The 25,179-nt window shown below is 41.2% G+C and overlaps 1 protein-coding gene across 2 annotated transcripts in view; it reads right to left on the bottom strand.

The window, feature by feature from the left end:
- Positions 1–7,632: 7,632 nt before the first annotated feature.
- Positions 7,633–25,179, bottom strand: part of lhx4 (LIM homeobox 4) — a 93,833-nt gene continuing 76,286 nt past the window's right edge. For both annotated transcript variants that reach the window (XM_042335206.1, XM_007895529.1), the window contains 4 exons: positions 12,439–12,641; positions 10,356–10,513; positions 8,574–8,745; positions 7,633–8,024 (listed from right to left, as the gene is read on the bottom strand). In XM_042335206.1, coding sequence (XP_042191140.1) covers positions 7,633–8,024; positions 8,574–8,745; positions 10,356–10,513; positions 12,439–12,641 — 925 coding nt within the window. The remainder of the gene's footprint in view (positions 8,025–8,573; positions 8,746–10,355; positions 10,514–12,438; positions 12,642–25,179) is intronic.

Genomic DNA, 25,179 nt, shown 5'->3' with positions numbered 1-25,179 from the left:
ATGTAACGCCAGTTTACTCAGACACCCGTCATATTCATCCCCAGGTGTGTTGTCCAACCCAATACATTTTAAATATCCTTGATGTCAGGTTCTGGAAGAAGCTGTCAATAATAATAATAATAATCCTTGCATTTTATACAGGGCCTTAGGGAGTTCCCTATAATAATAGGGAGTGAGTAGGAGAATGGGAATAAATCATCTGGGGATAAAGACAATTGCAGGGTGGATGGGCCCAAAGGCCTAATTCTGTGCTAACACATAGTGGCATTTTATTCCTTATTGATTGAATGAGATCAAATGGATCAAAGGGTCTCCTTCAACTGAATCTCTCTGATGATCTTGCAGTTGGTCTTGTTACAGTTGTGCACTAGCTGTGGGTTGTTAATATGCCTTGCACATCTCCAGTCCTCAGGTATTGCTAAAGTGTCTGGGAGGACAAGAGTTTGAAAAAGTTCATCACAAGCTTAAAGCAGATAAGAGTTAGTTTGGGTATGAGGAAGAGGAGGCATATGTAAGATTAATTCGAATCAACTCAATTTGAAAAAATATATAGCTCCATAAATTGTCCTCAAGCCAGTTCTGATTAACTGCAATTTCCTGGTTGCTGAGAGCACTCCAGGATGTGTTACAGCTTTGTGACCATTTGGAAGGGCTGGCTCAGAGCCAAAGACACTTGTAAATCTCTTAATCTGCTTTATTCTCCGAAAACCTGTCCAAACAACCCACTAAATAATGTTTAAACATTGCGCTGTCCTTAACCAAATATAAGCAAAGTGCTTGCTGCATATTTGTTAAATACAGCAAAGCAAAAGCTGCTCCAATCCACTCATTACAATCTCTTTAATACGGAGGTATTAAATCCTGAAAATGAAATAATACTCTATATGTAGGAGGTTATTCCATGGATGTCCATATGCCCGTTTTTGTTACAGTAAATGGAATTTGATGCAATAAGTGGATGCTGTTGTGTGCCCGTGTACCAGTGTGACAGATAGTTTTGACGTAGCTTCTTTAAGCAAAATAAGAATAATAACTTGCATTTGATAACGCACCTTATCAAGTTGTTGAGACGTCTCAAAGCTCTTCACAGAATATACTTTAAAATGAATTGAGTGTGTATTTTGTGAGTGAAAAACAGCAGCCAATTGCGCATAGCAGTGTCCCACAAACAATCATGGATTGAGTGACCAAATTATTATTTTTTTAAAATTATTTTTTGAGGGATTATTACCCCTGGTTAACGATTCGCCAATTTAACTAACAGTGTTCCTCCTTACTGTTAGGTAAATAGAGGTGTGTGAAGTAAGGAAACTTGGCTAAGGTTTCTCCCCATCAGGAATTAAACCCGGATCCTCTCGCTTGTGCGGTGAGTGCTCTAACCAATACATTACAGGACTCCAGAAAGTTAGAAAATATATGGATCACTTTGCTCAGGAAACCAGCAGAGGCAGAGGGATCAGTTTGTCGCTACATTTGATATTTAGTTTACTATTTAGCAAATGGGACCAGCCACATGGCCAGTTTTATCCAGTCTTGTGAATTCCTGCAATCTAATTGACTCACAGACCCACAGAATCCACTTTTTGAAGTTTATTTTATGTCGACTTATTTGTACAGGTTTCATGCCGAGTTCACAGGAGGCAAATATACAAATAAAACCACCACTTTGTTTTTGCAAAGACACATGGCAATAAATAGTTACAGTGAAATGAAATCCCGCAAACATTACTCCACTTTCAAGCTGTACAAAATTTACAAATGGTAATAATCTGAAACAATGAGTACGTACGAGACGATGATGTATAGGAGGCTCCCCGTACAGTAGGAGACCACTGAAATGTGCAGCAGGTGAAGGATATTTTACCAACGCAGACACACCTCAGAAAATGTGAGTCATTCACTGACCACAGTCAACCTTGTAAGAATTATTTCCTTCAAAAGTGCACAAGGAGAACAGTCAAGTATCAAATGGTTATCTGATAAGAGCCACATTGTGTGGTGGACTGTATATAGCATCTCAGACTACCTTTTTTCCCCAAGTATAGCTGCATTTTCTCATAGTGCTTGCAGGTAGTAGAGGTATAAAGGGATGTGGCAAAAGGATTTCGAGGGATTTGGATTGAAACATCTTCAAGATATAATAAACTGGTAGAATAGTCTCGATGGGCTGAATGGTGTCCTCCTGTTTCTACTTTACTCTGTTCCAATGAGGTTTTTATTTCCCTGCTGGTTGGCAAAGTTGCTACATTGCAATTGTTGTTTCTTCTACCAACATTCTCCCATCCTCTCTCCTCTCCTGAATGTCTTTCCTTCCTGCTAGGGTACAGTTTCAGGCTATTTGCAAGAAGCACATGAGACTACTTAGTCATTGACAGTTCAATACCCAAGCATTCATTCATGGCTTGACCGTAAGTGTGGGTAAGCAAATCAATTGTAGACTACATTTGCAGCTGAGCCCAATTCTGGGGTCACCTGACCTACAGACCTAAATTCCTTCAAGCAGGGCTTTTCTGGATAGCTATTGGAAGTAGCAAGTCCTTTATTGATGTTACTCTTTTTTTCCAGTGACACCGAAGCCAATGCTCTAGTACTGACATCAGCGATCAAACCTGGCATGTTTTCTGATCTTGATCACTCACTGAATAAATTCCCTGAGCCATTGTGAGAATTCTACTGTTGATACTCAGATTCAACTCATCAGCGTCGCTTCTCTCTATGCCAAACACCTTTCGCTGCTGAGTAGATAGCTGCAAAAGGTACTTCTAGATCTCTGCTGCTCGTGTAAAGCTAGTCAGTCATTGACAGACCCTTGGACCCTCCTCCCTCTCTTTAATCTGGGTGAGGCAGTCTCGTCTGATTGGCACCTCTCCACGGCAATGCAACTGAGATTAAGACCTAAATGAGATTTGGTCAGGGGGGAGCTGATCAATCTGTGGTGCTGTGTGTTGCTTAAACACAGTGTTTTTTAAATAAATATGTCATGAAAATAATTAAACACTTTTTTTTAAAATATCTACTTCTTACAATATTCCAGCCACCACTTCACACTATCTCCTTTGGCTGCGAAATTGGGAAAGATCCTGGTTGTAGATTTCTCCAAGACCATGTGGCCAAGAGAAGATGCAGTATGGCTGGGTACGGCTTGGGTCATTCTGTGCAATGTGCTTATCCCACGGCTGCACAGCTAAGAACTCACTCAATGAGGTTTGAATATCGCTTTAAGATGGGAATCGAACTTGCTGCCCCTGAGGGTTTTGTGGGAAGAGACAATGACAATAAAACTGCCACCAAACTCTTTCTAAACAATACAAGTTGACAGGAAAATAGTGCAGAAAAGCCAAATTGGGAAGTATTAGGTGAGAAAATGTCAATCTAATAATAAGTTCCCATCCTGTACAAGACCCACAAAAGTGTGTGCCTGATTTTTGAAACAAAGGTGGTGAAGGAAATGCCATAGAGCTGGACTGAAAACGATGCTTGTGGGAGAGACTGAAACTAAACCTACATTATTTTAACTAATATGGAGGAATTCTGCCCATCTATGATAGCTTTGAGGGTAAGTACCAATTTGCTATAGCCTTAATGAATGAGCTACCGTTGAACTGTACAGTCGCTGATAGGATTCGGTCAGTGTGGGCCGTACAGTACATGCTTAACTTTGACTTCCTTTTTCCAAGTCAAACATAAATAAAACAATTCAGGCTGTTGATATTGGATCTTGGGGTGAAAAATGTAACAATGCATTTCAGATTCAATGTGAATCATCACACTGAATGTATTATGTAATGCTAAATCACTGTGCCATATCTTATTTGATTGTGGAATTACCGTGGACTTTTAGCCGTATAATCACAGAACACTTGAAAAATATGCAACGAGAAATTAGTGCTTGACTTTGAAACATTAAACACAAACAGTGCCATCATTTAGTGGCAAGAGAGATATCAACATAGTGTTTGGATTTTACATCTTAAACACTTTTACATAAGTCTCCACTTCAAGGTGATGGACAGAAATCATGCAAGCAGGTGAAAGATGCCTCAAACAACTGTGGCAGGGTTAAAGTAGCATTATTTTAAACAATTAATTTTGGTGTAAAATGTGCAGTGTGTATTAGTTAAGGGATTGAAGTATTATTTTTCTGCGCACTATCAGGTAAAGTCCTGTTTTTAATTTGTTTTCTCATTAATTGATTAAAAAAAGTTTTAAGAATTATCAACTGATGAACATTCATTCATTTATATTTAATGTTCATCACACCATCTAGCATCCATTCATTGGCTGAATGGTAGAGTAAATCCAAAATACCTAATCTTTTGGAAATTAATAAGTCACCATGTGTAACCTCAGTTTATTTTTAGAATTCAGTAGTTTCTTTGTGCATTTCTTTATGGAATAAGCAGTTAAATTAGCTCAAAGTACTCAAAATGTTCCTCTTTTCATTTGATGTTTCGCCATTGTGTTCCTTTGAAAATGTCCTATAGGGATTCTCCTCTGTTGATCAAGCAAGCTTCCAATGTCAATCAGTATTGACCTGGGCAGCCTAATCATGTGGTTGGCAGCCAAGTACATTGGAATGGGACAGAAAAGTACATAATAGGGACTGGAATGACAATGACAGCAGCCTTACAGCTCCATGGATGGAAGCCAAACTCAGTAAATTTAATGCTAATTTGAAGCTGGCCAATTTAATTGCAGCCGTTCACCTGACGACATTAATCTTGGCCTCAGTGCTGATCATTGCCTTTACTGTTGTTAATTGCACTGGAGTTGTGACTCATGCTTTCAAAGGCACTTGACAGTACGTTGGCTTGTACTGTCCTTTGCTGTACAAAGGTTTTGGTTTCATTGGAGGATGAAGGAAAGAGTAGACAGCGAATGCTTACATTTCTATATTGTATCTGGCTTTTGTTGCTCTAGTGCACATCAAACACACATTTACATTTGGAAAGTCCACTGTGTATGTATATTTAGGCAATAGTAGACAAGAAGGTGTCTGTTTATTGGGTTTGTTGGTGAGCATTCATCAATTCTTTTTGCTACCAAATATTGCTATATAAATGTAAATTTGTTGGTTGTTACGGCTCTTCACTATTCCATCCTCAAACCAGCAGAGCTGGTATAGAACTGTGCTAATGCCAAGCTGCATTATTATTAGGGACTGAATGTAGATGACCAGGATCTTCCTTCAGACTAGCTCCATATCAATGTGTATCTGAATCCAGCAGAACTACATCAAATTCCTCTGGATAAGATTGCACTGGCCCATATTATAAAACTGCAATGATCCAAAACCATTTCCCATTCACCCCCTTGATTAGGAATACAATTGAAAAAAATACACCCATTCACTCCCACTGCATAGGGATACCCTCTACTTCCCATTCACTCTTGCATAGAATTACAATGGATCATCGTGTGTACTACTGTACTTGCCAGAGGGCTTGAAAAGTCTGAAACAACGTCTTTATAATCTTGAAAAACGCTTTTGATTAAGAAGCTGAATGCCATTGTTGGTTGATTCCCACTCAAAGCACTGCTCACTCCCACTGTCTACAATTCCAATGGCCCAAAGCACTTACTATTCACTCTCACTGCATAAAGAAATATTGATTCTAGCACAGCCGAGATATTGGCTAATTGGAATATGCTACGCTTATGCCAAATATCTCTTAGAGTGACAGCATATGTTTCATATAAAGCTGTTGTTAAATATTTGTTAGAGTTTTGTTTGCAATGAGAATTTAGGATCACTGTTTAAGCGAGATGAGTGACAAGAATCAGCAAGTTGGCTTTTTGTTTTACAAATGGGAATTGATAAAATGTGTCATGAAAAGCACAGCGTTTTCAGGTAAATCATTTAAATTGATCAGCATTCAACCCACAAACAAATCATTTTCCCCACTGGCTAAAGTTGCAAACCAGACAAAGCTGAATACGGGCCAGTGACCAGGCCTCTTGTTTCAGTGCTATTTTGCTTCAGTGAGAGTGACCGACAACTCCAAGCAACAACAACAACCAGATTACATTTGTATAGCACCTTTCACATCAGGAGGACGTTACATTGAGTCCTTAAACATCACTAAAGTCTCTAACGTAAGGAAAGCTCTTATTACACTTGAATAAATGGGACTTTTTTTTGCATTTCTCAAAAATGTGGTGCCAATGGAGGAAGAAAAATGTTGCAATAGCGCCATCTGTATTTGGAGGGTTTAAATAAAATGTTTTGATACTCTCCAAATGTTGGGGTTTTAAAAAGAAACGGCAGAGGGAATCACAAAAAGAAGCAGCAACACCTTTGCATTTGATCTTGGAGGTGTCTTCAAACTCAACTCACCTCTCCCAAGGTGAAGGATGGCTGTACGGAAGGCCCTATGGTTTAGCTATAAGGACGTATGTAGGTGACAGTTTAGAACTTGCTATAGGTTCAGATCTTCCACCAAAACGGCCTCTTCTCTAGTCAGTGCACTTATTCAATGGGTTCTTCTGCATGGGGGAATTGTTTAAAGACATGCTGTCAAAACAGGGAGAATTCACCTGGGTTTATGTTTGTAACACTTAGAGTTGGTCCCCCAAGTCTCTTAACCTCAGTGGGATTGTTAATTTCTTGCCTCCTGCATTCTACACAGCTAATGCCATAGCAGGATTTACAGATCTTGATAGGCTTCCTTATCTTCCTGTGGCCCCAAACCCTCTACATGGTCCTAACCTGAAGACCACTGTTTTAAACTTCGCGATCATGCAGAATTGTGGAATATTCGTACATTGAGTCTTCACGTGGAAGCTGACATTCCACTGTGTCTTTTTAAAGCACTGTGGAAAACCGGCTTCCAAATCCAAGACTTGAACTTGAAGATTTTCCACAATCCTGCACCATCTTAAGGATTTCAGACTCCCTGCGATTCTGTGCCAACCCAATGCTGGAGTAGAATCGGGTATCTGTATTTATATAAAAAAAAGGGTGGCCTGACTTGTGAGCTTGAAGATACACATCAAGAGTGATGCAGACATAGTTCTTCCAGTCACCTCCCAAGACTGTTGTATCCAGGGTTGTGAATGCTGCACACGAGTGTTTCTTATTGCAGAGGTGCACGAGAATGATGCCTCTGCATCTTTAGTAAAAAATAACTTTTTGTTTTTACATTTGTATCTACTGCTTATGCTTTGTGTTTTACAGAGACAACCTCAGCCCATGCTACCATCTGTCCCTTCCCTTATACTGGATCTCAATAATGGTGAAATAGAGCCTTCAGTAGGTCACGTCAAGGTATATTATGTCTTAGTAATCTGGGTAAGAGCACAATAGCCCCTCCTTGACCCACTGACACATTTCCATCACGATTGACGCTTTGACTCTTCAGTGAACAAAATACCACAATCCTGTGTACTTCGGCCCCTACATATGCAAGCATGGTTTTGGAGGGTAGGTCCATCTCTTTTGATGCTTGTCCTAGACCTCTTGGTCCTTAGGTCCATAGATCTCTGTGTGCTGTATTTGAGCTGGATTCACTTCCACAAATTGAAGAAACCAAAGCTGTAAACACAAACATCACTCATCTCCGAAAGTCCTGCAGTGACTGAGGCCACTGTTTCCTCTTCTAGACATCTCCATTGGGATCTCAGGCCAGTGTTTTAGAACTGAGGGTGGTCCATGTCATCGAGCCAGGAGGCAGGGCTCGTTGGAAAGTCTGGGTAGCCAGCGCTGCTTCCTGTAGAGATGTCAGAGGTGGGCCCTCCCGTCATCATTCTCAGGGTGTGACTCATCCCCTGTCCTCCTTGTGCTAGAATCCCCAAGTTATTGTCAATGTAGCCCAAACTGTTCATTAAGGGCGTGTGAGCGGGAATAGAGGCTATGGACGATGGAGACTGAGGGATTCCGTAGGGGCTGCTCGCTCTCAGATCGTGGTACTGCTGTCCTGTGCCGTCCACAGTGAACCCTCCGTTAAGTAAAGGTCTGCCTGTGATGTCGCTCACCCCGCTGTAGATCCCATTAGTGTGGCCGAGTTCTGGGAGTATCTGATCATCTGTGACGTGTGGCAGAAAACAAATAATGAATACTTTGAGCTGAAAATGTACTGGCCCAAAAAAAACTAGCGTAGAAGTGACGGAAATTCTGTGGCTTCTATTTCTGATCAGCTGATTTATTTAAATTTATTTATTTGTTTGTTTGTTTATTTCTTTATTTATACTCAATCCACCACTGTTTGTGGAAATGGTTGGACCCAATTAGCTGGACACAGATTTAAAGTAATTGGCAAAAGAACCAGATGGGAGACCAGGAAAATTTCTTTCTTATGCAGAGAGTTGTTACGTTTTGGAATGCATTGGTGGAAGGGTGATGGAAGCAGATTTGATAGTGGCTTTCAAAAGGGAATTGGATAGGTATTTGAAAAGGAAAAATTTACATGCCTGTGGGGTAAGAGCGGCGGGGAGGGACTAGTTGGACAGCTCTTACAAAGACCCGGCATGGGCATGATGGGCCGAATGGCCTCCTTCTGTGCAGTAAGATTCTATGATTTGGTATCTGGTTTGAAATCACAGACAAGATTATGATGAGGGGGCAGCAAGCTCACCTCTGAAGCTTAGTTCGCTGTCACTCAGGCCCCCGTCCTCCACCGAGCTTTCCTTCCCACTTTTTGTGCCCCCGCGACTTCTCTTCATGGTCTTGTAGTACTGCCCCCAGCGGTGTCGCCCGGCGTCTTTCTTCAACCGCTTCTCCTTTGCTCTTCTGTTCTGGAACCAAACCTGGAAGATTTTCAATTCAATCAAAGGAATATCGTTTGAAGAATTTTAACGATTCATTAGAGTGTCAGTTTAGTGAGTTCAAGTCCCGATGTGGAATTTGAACCCACAACCTTCCAGCTCAGTTGCGAGAGGGCTACCCTGAGCCAGGCTGACACACAGAACATAATACCAGTTGGACCAGATGGCCTGCTCCATAGAACCAATAACAGTTGATCATGAGGCAGGATTCAAAGCTGCTGTGCTGTCCAAGGATGGAGGAAATGTGGCAACAGAGAAAAATGAACTGGGATATCTGAGAGATTCAGGGAAAATAGTTTCAAAGTTAACCTGATTTTTGGTGTATTGCTACACATAGGTCACTGCGTGATGTTTCAGGTTTTTGTCTTGGAATATACATCATCCGAAGCAGTAGTATTCTCCCAAAAGCAAGTCATTTACAATGCATGGCAAAGGTCCAGGCTCGCACCCACAAGCAATTACATTTCAGCACCAGGGAACACTTCAAAGGATGCTATCAATCTATTGCAAAGAACGGAGAGCCCATAAGCTTTCAGAATTCATATCACGTCTTACAAATCTATTGCAACTCTTTCAAGAGATAACTAAATTAGCGCAGAAGGAATATCCCACAGATATAGGGGGTGCAAATTGCAATTTTCTTGACAGAAGCTCCCAGTTTAAAATTTAAAATGTGTCGTAGAGTGAAAATCGCAATATTTAAGCGATGCAATGACTAACATCCTAGAGCCCAAGTTTGATTTTCGGAAGATAATCTTTCTGGAAGCAGTGGGTTAGAAACTATCCTTTTACCCTTTTGGACCTGCCTTCAGATACAATTCTGACAATATCAGTCTCCTTTGCCTCGAACCATCCTAAGTGCAATGGTTTGGCCTGTCTCCAATTAGTATCTTGGCATGGTTCCACAGCACAAAAATGTCTCAAATATAACAGAACTCAGCAGCCCACAGCATAACTGTCATTCCAGGCAATGAAGGAGTCCAGTGATTGATCCCATCTCCCCGTTATGGATCATGACTGTTGTGAGGTTACGGGTCATTACCATTGTGGGGTCACAGGTCATTGGCATTACTAGTGAGATGATGGAAGCAGAAAGTTGACTCTTTCAAAAGCAAATTAGATGGATTTTTTTTAGGAAATATTATTGTGGGATAAAGTATGTAGTTTGGGACATGACATGGGCATGTGACTGCTAGGATAGTGGAAGGCGAACTGGATGGACCTCAGTCTTCTTTTCACTAGCAATTCTTATTTTCTCATGTTCTTATGAGATTATAGAATTTAAAATTTTTTTTTACAATTGGCTGCCGCATTTCGCCCACAAAATATACAATCAATTCATTTTACAGTATATTCTTTGAGACATGATAAGGCGCTATATCAAATGCAAGGATTTATTATTATTACAGGTCATGCCATTGCGAGGTCATAGCTCATTGCCATTGTGGGATCAGTTGATGAATAAGTTCCACTCAGGAAACAAATGCTACATTACCCATTGATTTGGAAAATATACCATGTAATCCCTTCATTAGTGAAGGAGTTAAAGTAAATTGGGAGCATTAGAAAAAAGAGGCTACATCTTCTTTTACCTGCACAACCCTCATGTCAAGTCCTGTCTCGGAGGAGAGCTGCTCTCTCACATGGCGGGCTGGTTTTGGCGACGTTTTGTATGCGTTCTTCAAGGTTTCCAGCTGCTTCGCTGTAATTGTAGTGCGAGGTCTTTTTGCTCCAGCCTCTGCGTCAGCGTCTGCATTAGAAAACATTACTTATTGTTACCACATTTAATATTACAGACTAAGGTGTAGAGTGAAGCTGTATTGCCCCTGAAGTAAAACCCACCCTCCTGTAGCATATTGGTTAGAGCACTCGCCTCGAAAGCGACAGGTCCCGGGTTCGAATCCCGGGCAGGGTGAAACCTTAGGCAAGTTTTCTTGCTCCACACGCCCCTGTTTACCTAATATAATAATAATCCTTGCGTTTGATATAGCACCTTCTCATGTCTTCGAGTCATCTCAAAGCGCTTCACAGAATATGCTGTAAAGTGGATCGACTATATTTTGTGGGCGAAACACGGCAGCCAATTGCGCACAGCAGTCCCCCAAATAGTTGTGGATTGAAGTGACCAATTTATTATTTTTTTAAGGAATTATTACCCCCGGAGAAGCGATTCGCCAGTCGACTAACAACTGGGTTCCTACTTACTGCTAGGTAAACAGAGGAGTGTGGAATAAGGAAAGTTGCCCAACATTTCGCCCTGCCGGGAATCAAACCCAGGTCTCTCGCTTGCGAGGCGAGTGGTCTAACCACTGAGCTACAGGACTCCACTTAGCAGTGAATAGGAACCTGGTTGTTAGTCGATGGCACTCTCACCTCTGAGTCAGAAGGTTGTGGGTTCAAAACCCCATATTAGGACTTTGAACTCACAGTCCAGATTGACACTCCAATGCAGCGTTAGGAGAGCACTGCATTGTCGGCAATGACATCTTTCAGATGAAGCATTACATTAAACCAAACTCCTGTCTAACTACTCAGGTAAACTCTAAAGATCCAAAGACACTATTCAAAAACACTATCGAGTTTCCAGCAATTCCCCAGGTAAAATTGATCATTACCTCTTGGCTCCGTGTGGGACATTGCCGCATGCAAACTGGATGCGACGTTCATCTATTAATACAGAGTCACTCTTTACAGTAAATCCTGTGAAGCTCTTTGAGACTTCTTGACAACGTGATAAGGTGCTTACATTAAATGCAAGGATTATTGTTATATGTAATTGGCAGTGTCTTTGTCCTGGCTCTTTCTACTGACAAACCTCCAGCAGATGAAGCACTCCTTTAAGAATTATTACGGTGACACATCTGCCCTAGTTTCTAACTGCCCCAAATCCTGCTATTCTGTTACGGTCAAGAAGTTAATTCATTTTGCCTTTGATGTTCAGGGTTACTTGGCCACCATAAACTGGGCTTCCACCCCATCTGATTGATTAGTGTAGGTGATGTAATGCGCAGTTATATTTGTGTTGTGATATTACTCAATGCCTAAGCTCCGGGGACCTATTACTAACAATCTGCACAGCAGGTTATTAGTAATTGTCATTAATCTCATTAATATTAGTCAATCAATGGGGTGCATGTCAGCCGGAGATACTCAGTTTGAAGATTTCACAGTTGAGGCAGCTACTGAAAATATCACCATTGCGTTTGAATGAAAAATACAATGAACAACAATAATAATCCTTGTATTTGATATAGCGCCTTATCACGTCGTTGAGATATCTCAAAGCATTTCGCGGAATATACTGTAAAGTGAATTGACTGTATCATTTGTGGGCGAAACACGGCATCCAATGATGCACATTAGCAGGGTCTGTCCCACAAACAGTCATGGATTGAGTGACCAAATTACCATTTTTAATGAAATGTTTCTTGTTTTTGAAGAGATTATTACCCCTGGAAAGCGATCTGCCAATTGACTAACACCTGGGTTCCAATTTACTGCTCCGTAAACAGAGGTGTGTGGAGTAAACAAACTTGCCTAAGATTTCGTCCTCCCTGGGAATCGAAAAAGGTGTCTTCTCCCTTCCGAGGCGAGCGCTCTAACTTACACAGGACTCCACAAAGTTAGGAGACATTGTGCTGCCCGTGATGAGAATGTGTTAGGTGTGGTGCCTACCGTTCTGCTTGGCGGTCTCATAATCCTCCTTGCACACCAGCCGGCTGTCCTCCATCAGGTAGAACTCATCGCCTGTGGCCAGCTGCCGGTTGCACATGATGCAGGCGAAGCAGTGGAGATGGTAGACAAAGTCCTGGGCTTTCCTCACCACCTGGGTTGGGGGGATGCCCTGCTGACAGGCTGCACATTTTGTTCCGAAACGTCTGTAAATGTAAATGAAAATAAAAAGCAGAGAAAGTAAGCTTAACCAAGCCGATTTTGTATGCATTCAGAACAGTTTGACAGTTGAGGAGCCTGACACTGAATCAAAGGGAGAAGGTGCAACCTGAAGATGGGGAAGGAGGGGGCAAGGCAGAGAGATTGAGGAAGAGTGTTCCAGAGTTTTGGGGTGTACTGGCTCAAAGCATGGCCGCTGATGGCGGAACGCTGACGAACAATCATTAATACTTTATTGCTAAAATGTTTACCCATCGACAGAAATTGTTTGAAGTCTTAATACCGGACAATATCTCCCTTCTTTTGTGGCTGACACAAACTTGCTATTTTTGACACTGACCATGATTTGGACCTAAATGGGTGGTATCGCACACACTGCTTACTGCAATAACGATCATTTCAGCCTTGCATTTAATACAGCGCCTTATCATGTCGAAACATCTCACAGAGGTTTCTGTAAATTGTAGTGCATTGGAGGACAGACATAGCAGGTAGCTTGCACAGAGCAGTGTCCCACAAACAACCATGAAGTGAATGACCATTTTTCTATAGGCGATTTTTGGCCAGGCACTGGGAGAAACTACCTTCCCTTTTTGAACATGGGATGTTTAACATTCATCTGAACAAGCTGATGGGAGCTGAGTTTAATATCTCATCGGAATTAAATCCACACCCTCTGTTCTCTGTTCACCCTCCCTCTTCTGTGTTACCATGTTTGGACTCTCCACCCTATGTACCAGAAATTTTGAATAATAATAATCCTTACATTTAGTATTTGCCCCGGGATCCGTTACTGTGAAGCGCTCTGAGACGCTGTCCGGCGTGGAGGGCGCTATGTAAATCCAAGTTGTTGTTGTTGGTACAGCACCTTATCACGTCGTTGAGACGTCTCAAAGCACGGAATATACTGTACACTGAATTGACTGGGTATTTCGTGGGTGAAACACAGCAGCCAATTGCGCAAAGCAGTGTATCCCACATACAGTCATAGATTGAGTGACCAAATTTTTATTTTTTTAACTACAGTTAACATTAGGGCCATGCTTTGGATAGCCGTTTTCTTTTCCCTTTTCACATCTTTTATAGATTCTTGTTACATTCTCGGGCAGGGACGACAAAACTATCCAGGAACAGGTGAGGTGTCCGTGTTCATTTTTTACTTGCAAGTACACCTTAGTGCAGACTGACTGTTTTACAGATGTCACTTTGTAAGAATGATAATAATAAACCTTGCATTTGATATAACACTTTTCACGTCTTCTAGACGTCTCCTAGCACTTCACAGAATATACTGTAAAGTGAATTGACTATATATTTGTGGGCGAAACTTGATAGCCAATTGTCCCACTAGCAGTCGTGGATTGAAGTGACCAATTTATTATTGTGTTTTTTTCTTGAGGGATTATTATCAGGCGTGTGGAGTAAGGAAACTTGCCCAAGGTTTCGCCCTGCCGGGAATCAAACTCGGGTCTCTCGCTCAATTTCAATAGTAATGAATGAGTTATTTTTTGCCTTGTGGAGGCCAAAAAACAGGTTAGATAACTTCCCTTTTAAATTCCAGACAACCAGCTATTCGCCTGTGACTATCTAATTGGATATACAGCTCTAAACCGTCTAATCAGATGACCAGATTCTCCCAAGCGTGTTACTAGTTAAGTGGTTACTGGAAATAGATTAAAGGCTGACAATCTTTTAATGTGTTTTACTGTTTTCCCTTATAATAATTCTATCTTCAATCCTATTCAGAATTGTGGAGTTGGAATTCTCCTGGACTATTGAGATCCCAGTACAACACTGGAGCTTTGGGGCACTTGATTAATGACTTACTTAGCATAACTCCGGGATCTGAGTGTGTTTAAAGTGTAATTCTATTCTAATTGTACACACACCTTGTGTAGCTATACATCTGGAACGTGTAGGTGGGCTGTTATGCCCCAAAGGGACAAAGAGGGAGAGAACAGTTTGCAGCTGTTTCAGGAAAGAAGGGGGGCGGGAGGAGGAGGAAGTTTGCTTAATACAACATGTCATTCCAGCGGGAAAAGTGTGAGATAATTCCATCATTAGTTTGACTTAAAAAGTCCTCCGCAGGCACCACCTGTGTGCTTCAGTAGTTGATTCATCGAGTGCTCAATAGTGTCTCTTCTCCGAACACAGTGCCATTGAATCAGGGATCCCTTAACAGTGTTTTCATTTCAAACAGTGATGCAGAGTCCTGTAGTGTAGTGGTCAACGCACTTGTCTCTCAGGCGAGAGGACCCAGATTCAAATCCCGGGCGGCGTGAAACCTTAGGCAAGTTTCCTTACTTCACACGCCTCTGTTTATTTAGCAGCAAATAGGAACCCAGCTGTTAGTTGATTGGTGGATCGCTTTTCGGGGGTAATAATCCCTCAAAATAAAAAATATGCTCACTCTATCCATGACTGTTTGTGGGACATTGTTGTGCACAATTAGTTGCCATGTTTTGTCCACCAACGATAAAGTCAATTCACTTTACAATATATTATTATATATATATTCAATATATTTGTGGAGTCCTGTAGCTCAGTGGTTAGAGCATTCGCTTTGCAAGTGAGAGACCTGAATTCAATTCCAGGCAGGGCGAAACCTTGGGCAAGTTTCCTTACTCCACACGCCTAATAATAATCCCTCCAAAAACCCAAAACAATAATAAGTTGGTCATTTTCAATCTACGACTGTTTGTGGGACATTGCTGTGTGCAATTGGCTGCCGCGTTCGCCCACAAATATACAGTCAATTCACTTTACAGTGTGTTCTGTGAAGCGCTTTGGGACGTCCTCCCGACATGAAAAGCGCTATATCAAATGCAAGGATTATTATTATTATTATTCTGTGAAGCGCTTTGAGACGACTCAACGACCCTTTGGCCCGCTTGATCTCATTCTTCCAGAACACCCACTTTACCATCCTTCCATCCCAGCATCGAGCTATTTATTAAATAAGGCTTCCATCACCCTTCCTGATCATTTACTCTCGCCGTTAATTGCCTGTCAGTGTAAAGAAATACTTCCTGGTGTCTGTGCTGAAATTGTGGTTCACATCTCCGAACCTTGTACCCTCTTGTTCTGCTATCTTGGTGCATCTTAACGTATTGTTCTGGATTCACTTTCTCAATTCAGTTTTATGTGTGACATTCCCTCCGTTTCCTCCCCTCCTCGAATCCTCTTATTTGATTCTAATGGAGTAGACTGTAACTTTTATCAAAGGGGGAGTTACCTGATCAGTGAACTAAACCACTGTTAGGTGCCAGTGGAGGCTGAAGAGCTATCATTGAATGTAGCAGGTCAGTTCCCGCTCAGCGCTAGATGTGCTTGGCTGCCTGCCACCCACAAATATGTGTACTCATCACATTATCTTTTCAAAGTTTGAAAGATGCTTATAATATTCCTAAGTGAACAGCTCACGGTTGATTGCTCAGAAGACTATTGATAAAGAAGGGCCTCTCACGTGTCTTGGCACCGTCAAGCTGCATGCAGCAGCTGAAAAGAAATCTGTTCAAGTGACCACGAATGCTGGGACCTGGGTCAAAGTCCAGACTTTCACTTTACTGCAGTGCTAGAGGGGAGAGCTGCATTGACGGAAGTGACTATCCTTGGAACGAGATGTTCCATATCAACCTGTCCGCTCCCTCCATTCAGCGGGACTCTGGCTTGCTCCACATTCCCCACCCTGTCGGCCCCCACCATCGATGGTCAGACTTTCAGCCCTTCTGTCCCGACCTTGGGGACTCCATCCCACTGTCCTTTGCCTCACCCCCTCCATTGCCTCCTTCAAGGCCGGTCTCAAGACCTTCATCTTTGACAGCCCTCCTACCCCCATCCTCCTTGAACTCCACCCCTTCTGATCCCAAACTCCAGCTCGGGTGCAAACCCTTCACTGTCCAAAGCCTTGGAAAGTCCTCCTGATGTGAAAAGCACTATACAAATGTCATTTATTGTTGTTTTTCACTTCATGAGTATCTACAAAATCATGCTGCTAGCAAATTAACCGTTGGGTTTGCCCACAAATTGTCACTTTCAGACATTTCGATGTTGTAGAGCCAATACCAAAGGCAACTGTTATTTATTTGATTATATTTTCTGATTTTGCTTGTTCTGTTTCAAAATCATTTGGCTCAAAACTTGAAATACCACTAACGTTCTGGTCAGGTCCCAATTTTAAAACAAATTGGTACCTCAATCCATGACTGTTTGTGGGACACTTCGCAATGAGCTACTGCGTTTTGCCCATAAATTACTCAGTCAATCCACTTTACAATATATATTCCGTGAAATGCTTTGAGACGTCTCAATGATTTGATAAGACACAATATCAAATGCAAATATTATTATTATTATCCCTTTCTCACCTATGGCTGGGTCAGCGCAGCACTGAGCTACACAGCCTTGACGATCGCAGTTCAAATCCTGGGCTGTGCTGATCTTGTTAAATTATTCCACTAAATATATCCTAAGTTGAATCTTGCCAAGGTCCTCCTGATTTCTGTTAATTTGGGACGTTACTCCCTGAAGCAGTACATTTGAAGGAGAGGAACAATAATGTGCCCCCACGTAACAAAATTAAGGTGGATATTAAAGATAGCCTTTTTTTTTAACCCCACCACAAATTGGTCGCTCACTGCATGGCTGTTTGTGGGACACTGCGGTAATCAACTGGCTGCTGTGTTTCGCCCACAAAACACACAGTCAGTCTACTTTACAGTATATCCTGTGATTTGCTTTGAGATATCTCAACAGTGTGATAAGGCATTATATCAAATGTTTTTATTATTAGTTTGCATCTCTCAGACATCTGCTAACAGTACTTTTCAACCAGCTTGATTCTCAGTGTCAACAACAATAACTTGCATTTATACAGCACCTTTCACACAGGGTAGTATCTCAGCGCTTCATTTGCAGACAAATCAGAACAATATAGCAACAATATTTGGGGCAGAGACAGCCTATGACATGATCTTATCATTCAACGTGGGTAGCAGTATTCCTAAAACAAAACATACTTTTGCATATAACTCATACAAAAAATGCTTCCAGGCAATTTCCACATCAGGGAGTTCAGAGGATGTTCATACAACATCTTTTGTGGCAACCTCTAATGTCTTGCTTGCTAATCACTCAGTCCTGAATGTGTTTCATGCTAAATGAAATGTGTTCGTACTATGCATGTTCCTTGTAACTTAAAACAGAATAAACCCCAACATCAGTGCATCTTAAAATCACCAGGTACCTTATCAATTCCAGATGAAAACACAGGGGAATTACCATCCCACATGGCTACAGTTCACTGATGGGTACTGAGGTGCCCTCACTACCTGGTACAGTGCAACTGACAGACACAGATGAGAGGAGCACTGCATGGATCGATAAAATATACAGTGTATAAATAGAGAGATCAATGTAGATCGACTAGACTTCCAAAAGGCGTTTGACAAAGCACCACATGAAAGACTCTTTCACAGACTGAGGTCACTGGGTATCAAGGGTAAGGATGGATTCAGAATTGTCTGAAGGTAAGGAAACAGAGGGTCTTTGGTACAGGAGCTAGTTCAAAATGGAGGTAAGGTATTAAGCAAGGTACAGACCCATCCTATTCCTTGTAAATATTGCAAGGATGCTTGTATATATCCAGGATGCTGGGCTGTATTGACAAATCAGTTTAGTTAAGATCATATTCAAATGCCACACTTGGAGTACCATAAACAGTACTGATCACCATGCGTCAGACTGCCCAGATCTTACAGGCAAAGCAGAGAGGAGAGCAGCAAGGGTGATCTCCCTTGGTAAAGATGCTTGAGGTTAGCCTGCTGGACTCATTTTTTTTAAAAAAACAGCTTAATGCTGCAATGGGAAACAGTGAGAGAAGTATTCTGTGGGATGAGGTCGAATGAACCAAGGGCCCTTTTCACCCGAATCAATCTTATGATCTGATCTTGTGAAAGGAAGAATCTATCACAAAAAACATTCATTAAGGTCTCTGCCTTCGAAAAGTTGGGGGACCTGTTTTATACTTGTAGTATTATATATTAATCTTGCATTTGATGCAGCATCTTTCACGTCAGGAGGTGGCTCAAAGTGCTTCACAGGATCTCCTGTAAAGGTTTATATGGAATTCCACAACCAAGTTAATAATAATAATAATCCTTGCATTTGATATAGTGCCTTATCACATCATTGAGATGTCTCAATGTGCTATCTTGTAAAGTAGATTGACTGTGTATTTTGTGGTGAAACGCGGGAGCCACTTATCGCAACAGCAGTGTCCCAAAGACCACCGTGGATCAAGTGACCAATTTATTTTTGTACAGGTTGTACACAACGTCTTTAAAAGGGTCAAAACATTTTTCCCCCTAATCCTACACCCTGCTGATAAACTGTGAACATAGCCAATTGTATTGTCTCTGGTTATCTGCGCAGAGAAAGTAGAATGTTGGTATTCTTAGATCACCTCTGAACCAGCACCTCAGGTAACAGTGCTTTGACATTCATGAGAATGTTGCTGGAAAATCACTCCCATTTGCGGTATTGCATTCCGCTTCTTTCACACTCCACAAGGAGCACTACCATTACACCAGTAACCATGTGGAGTCCCGTAGTGTATTGGTTAAAGCACCCGCCTCGCAAGCGAGAGAACTCAGGTTTGATTCCTGGGCAAGATGAAACCTTAGGTAAGTTTCCTTACTTCACACGCCTCTGTTTACCTAGCAGTAAGTAGGAACCCGGTTGTTAGTCAATCAGTGGATAGCTTTTTGGGGGTAATCCTCCCCCAAAAATTGGTTGGTCCACGACTATTTGTGCGACACTGCTGTGCACAATTGGTTGCCACATTTCAACCAAGAAATACACAGTCAATCCACTTTACAATATACTGTATTCTGTGAAGCATTCTGAGACGTCTCACTCATGTAATAAACACAATATTAAATTCAAGGATTAAATGCAAGGATTATTATATTAAAGCTTCACAAACGACTGTTTGTGGGAAACTTCTGTGCGCAATTGGCTGCCATGTTTCGCCCACAAAATATACAGTCAATTCACTTTACAGTATATTCTGTGAAGCATTTTGAGACGTAATTAGGTGCCAAATCAAATGCAAGCATGATTATTATTATTAGGATTACTACATGGTAGAATTGGTCATTCACTTCATGATTATTTCGGGGCCATTGCTGAGTGCAATTTGTTTGGCTGCAAAAACACAGTCATCAAATTTGAAAGTAAAATCTTATGGAACATTTTGACGTGATAAAGCTCTATATAAAATGCAATGATTATTATTACTATTACTTGGTATCTGTGATTTGGCATACCACATTTTGCATGATCGGGCCAATTATGTTGTATTTTCTAACAGTGAGATATTTTGGTAGTAAGAAGCTTATCATGCTGACTTAAGGGAACCTTGTTAATCTGTTAATAGATCAAGTTGAAGAGTTGCTGTAAATTGGTGTGATGGACTTTTTAAGAAATCCAGTTAAGAAATACGGCAAAATCGATCGCTTTTATCTTCTGTGGGTCAATAGTCCGCAATGGAGTTATAGTTAGGAAATAGAATCATGGTGACAGAAGCCTCATCCACTATTGGTGAACCATTCGGATCCTGATCGGAGAATCAAATGATCTCCCTCTAAGACCAATGGCCACACACATTGTTCCGATGGCAATGACATGTTGGATCTACGTCCTAGATACAATTACTGTAACAAGGCTGATTCCCGGGATCAGATGATGAGCTGTGATGACTATTTGGATACTGTGGGAGCTTACAGAACGTCTTGACAAAAGACCTCTCAAAGACGTCTCAAAGAGCACCTTAGGTTTATAAGATAATGAGATAGAGAAAGTATACCCATAATAATACCTTGAAGTATGCCAAGGCAGCAAGCCAAGAATGCACTGGTTCAGGATTGGTGAAGGACAATCTTAGGGCAGATGCCACTGAAGTATTTCTTTACACAAAGGCCAATCAATAATAATAATCATCCTTGCATTTGACATCGTGCATCATCATTGAAACGTCTCAAAACGCTTCACAGAATATATTGTTAATTGGATTGACTGTATTTTGTGAGTGAAATGCGACAGCCAATTGCACAGAGCAGTGTCCCACAAACAATCGTGGATTGAGAGAGAAAAAAAAATTTTTTTTAAAAAATTATTTAAATTTTTTTAAAGCGATTATTTCCACTGGAAAACGATCGCCAATTGACTAACAACCCGGTTCCTACTTGCTGCTAGATAAACAGGCAACAAAAGAAGTGTGAGAATATCATCCAAGTGTCAAAAGCTGAGTTTGCAAATGTGGCTCAGTACTTTGCTGAACTTGCCATAGGTGTGAAAGGGATAATAATAATAATAATAATAATAATCATAATAATCATAATACTTGCATTTGATATAGCGTCTTATCAAATCGTTGAGACGTGTGGAATGAGGAAACTTGCCTAAGATTTCAACTGGCCCAGGAATCGAACCTAGATCCTCTCGCTTGCAAGGCGAGCGAGCTAACCACTATACTATCGGACCCCACAATATTATTAAATTCTGAGCAGAAGGTAACCTGCGATTACCTAGGTCCTAGCCAGTAAGAGTAACACATAGCAAAAGGGGATCATTCAATGGACCACCCGAGACCTTTGAACAAACTCAGACTGATCCATATTTATAACACACTGTGGGAGGTGATTTGACAAAGAAAAGCTTCACAGATGTGTAAAGTGTTGCTCTAACTGAGCATAAAAAACACTGGTCCGGGAGACATGATGGTAAATCCTGAAATAATTTATGGGCCTCAGAGGAATGAGCGCCTTATTGTAATCAACATAAGACTATGCGCAAGTGACACAACCGCATTTTTTTCACCACGCAGTGAAGGGAGTTTCGTCCAAACAAAATTGGTCACTCACTCTATGGCTGTTTGTGGCACGTTGCTGTACACAATTGTGCTGCCCGGTTCGCCTACAAATACGCAGTCACTACATTTCACAGTAAATCCTTTGAAGTGCCTTTGAAACGTCCTTCTGACCTGATAAAGTGCTGTACCAAATGCAAGGATTATCATTATTATGCTTTCTGACTTTCGCATCATGTGCTAAGCTTGGCAGACAGATAACTTGACAAAGTCCTTGGATCCATATCGTTTCAATCCTTAACCAGCCTTGTGATCCACTGCCCAGCACCCAGCTGCCGCCTCGGTAATTTCTAAACCTTGTGTAGTTTTAATTAATGTCGCTTCGATATTTTTCAGGTCAATTAGTTTGTGCCAACTAGAGTTTGAAAGCACCGCCTGACCTGTTCTCTAAACGGTCATCGTTCATTGCAGTGCTATTAATTATAACTTCAGTGTGATGTCCGTTATTGCAGCACAGTGACCTGGGGCAGAATGTAAGACATGGACCAAACTTTTATTTTATTTATGTTAACCCCCCCCCCCACCACCCCAAGCAGCGTTTGGCCCTGTGTTTTGTCTTGAGCTTGAAAAGAGTCAGGTATATACTATACTGCAAACGATCAGGTAGGTGTACACCTGACACTGAAAAGCGTCCAGAACACAATATATTGCAACTTATCAAGTATACCCTACAATTAAAACGGTCAAGTGCGCACCTCAACAACAGGTATCAGATATTGCACCACTTTGAAAAATTGTCGGCTGTATACACTGCATCGCAAATTGCCGGATAGGCACTGCTGTAGTACATGTTGTGTGTTGGTACTGCAGTGAATATTTGCCAAAAGATTCCAACCCGCACGATGGTCCCCTTTAAAAACACAAACTGAAACCCTTTTCCACGTGTCTGACATACGTTTTATTTGAAACGTTTGACTTGATGTGGGTACTGTGGGGGTTTTTTTTCAAAAAAAAAGGCAAATCCTTCAGCAGCGCAATTGGTTTTTCTGCGGATGGGAGTGGGGTTCAGGAAACCCATCTGAAAGATTGCACTTCACGTTTGCTAACAGGAGGCAGGACTGGGGGGTGGGGGTGGGGATGGGGGTGGGGGGGGGAATGGGGGTGGGGGGGGGGTGGGGGGTAAATCTGTAGCACAGGACGAGAGGAAAACAAATCGTAGCGAATGCACAAGAGAAACGCGTGTGTTGGTTGCACCAGAAAAAGGCGATGGTAGACAGTGCGGGCGCTTTCTGTGTGTGTGTGTCCCCCCCCCACCCCCCCACCCCCCCCACCCCACCTCCCCCCACCCCTCTAATTCTGGCTTCATTTTGAGCCTCTTCACGGAGCCGTTTTGGTTATTTAAAGCGATTTCAAGATTTCAAGGACAGCGCCGCAAATAAATAAAATAACACTGAACTGCCCCCTCTCCCCCTTTTTTTTTATTTGGGGGCTCCTGGAATAACAGGGCGCCGTCCAACCCCCAGCCCTGGCTCCTTCCTCAGCTCCCCTCACCTCCCCAACCTGTCCCAGTCTGATCCCACCGTCAGGAATTGGGTTGATGTGGGGCATTAATGTTTAATGTCGACCCCCCCCCCCCCCCCCCCCCCACACACACACTATCTCCATTCCGTCTCTGATGCTTTTTGTAGTTTAAACTGTTCAACCAACTCATTGTTAATAATGATAATAATTATTTTCTGATTCACTGGTGAAACGTAAACAGTTAAATCCGCCAAATGCTAAATTACTGTTTGCAATAATAATTATAATGAATGATAAGAATGACACACGGATAATAATAATACCTATTAGAATAATACAATAATTGTAAGATATAATATATAATAATTGTTGTTATTATTGTTATTATTTATCATTATTATCTGTGTGACATTCTGTAAAGGGCTATTTTGTTTCCAAGATATAATTCACATCTATTCCACTCCTCAGTTAAAACCGTGTGAACGGGTTAACTTATATAAAGTGATTTAGCAATAGAAATCGGTATGCAGTATAAATTCGGATTATTTTTTAGAAACGATGGTAAATAACATTTTATCAATGAGTCGAGATCACACCGGTTAACAAGGGACTGAAATCGATCCTAGATTAGCAACTGCTTAACCCGTTTATAACATTGCTCCAATTTCTGGCCGTATTGACTCTATTATTATTATTATTATTGTTGTTATTATTGTTATTGTTGTTATTATTATTATTGTTATTGTTGCTATTGTTTAGCTAGGATTACAATTTCAGATTCGAACTTTCCCTCACAATAATGCTGTAATTTGTTTTCGTTTCAATTAAAATAAATACGAGGAGAGAAAGCCGAGAAATCGGTTTTAAAACGTGCAGGGTTTCTCACACCGAATTATGTGGCCTGATTCCAGTGGAAGGAGCTTTGCAGAGTTCCTGTGTGACAAGTCAATGGGATGATACAGATGGTTATATATATTATATATAGAGAGAGAGAGAGAGGAAAAACAAACAGAATTATATAAAGCGCCCGACATCTATGGAATCTAATGCCGAAACATAATTTCCCCCTTCTGCTTTTCAATGCTATTGCATTACTTATTTTGCCAGTAATATTATACACATACCATGTGCACATAATATATATATGTATGTTTATATTATTTTTGCTTTGAAATTGTTTTATGTTTTGTTTTAACGGGGGGGAAACATGCGGATTGGAATTTCATAACACATATTCACTTCACTCATATATTGTTTGTTTCCCACCGATATATATATATATATATATATATATAATCCTTCCCACAAAAAATATACATCTGATATATTTTTTAATATAGTAGAGACACATTAATAGGAATGTATCAAACTCTGTTCAGATCTATTCTAGTCTGATCCGCAATACTCCAGTCTAAAGCAGAATTCTGGTTGAAACAGATATGTCTTCGTTTGCAACAACCAAACGTGTGTTCGTGTTGGGTGTATTGTTCTGTTCTCTGTTATAACCTGATTTAAAAGGTGGACAAATTGCGCCCAGAATAAGCGAAAAGGGTTGGAGAGTCGCTGGGCTGGATTTGCTAAAGGACAGATGCCTGAGCGCTGGTGATGTGATTAAGGATTCACATTTTCAGTGCTATTCGATGGGCAATAGGCAGAGGAGTTAATCTTTAGTATCTGGGTCAAAAAATGCATCAGAGGAAAGGGGGTGGGAGAAAGCGACAAGTAACGAAAACACACACAGGCTGAGCCAAAAGGCAGTAACCACACGAGGTACAGGTCCTCTTTATCCTCGGGAATTGGACAAACAGTGAAACAGGTTGTTATTCATGTTTCAATTAAAGTAACTAAAGATTGGGTAGTGAGCTCAAACACTATGGTTCATCCACACACACATCCCATTTTTCTCCACAAATGACCATTCGTTGCTGGATCCGAAAATCAGAGAGAGAAAAAAAATCACCTCTTATTCTCAATGCTTTCGTTCACAGCTGCTGTTCAATTCAATTTTCCAATGCATTCGCACAAACCAATGCCTCTTCGAAAAAAAACGACAAATGTGCAATGCAAACCCTTCCTTGCTCTCTCTCTCACACACACACACACACACTACACTACAATATAGCAGTGCTGAGGTA

The sequence above is a fragment of the Callorhinchus milii genome, unplaced genomic scaffold (genome assembly GCF_018977255.1).
Source record: "Callorhinchus milii isolate IMCB2004 unplaced genomic scaffold, IMCB_Cmil_1.0 Scaffold5, whole genome shotgun sequence".
Classification (NCBI taxonomy): Eukaryota; Metazoa; Chordata; class Chondrichthyes; order Chimaeriformes; family Callorhinchidae; genus Callorhinchus; species Callorhinchus milii.
Note: the sequence above shows the minus strand (reverse complement) of the source record. Positions and strands in the feature narration are given on the sequence as shown.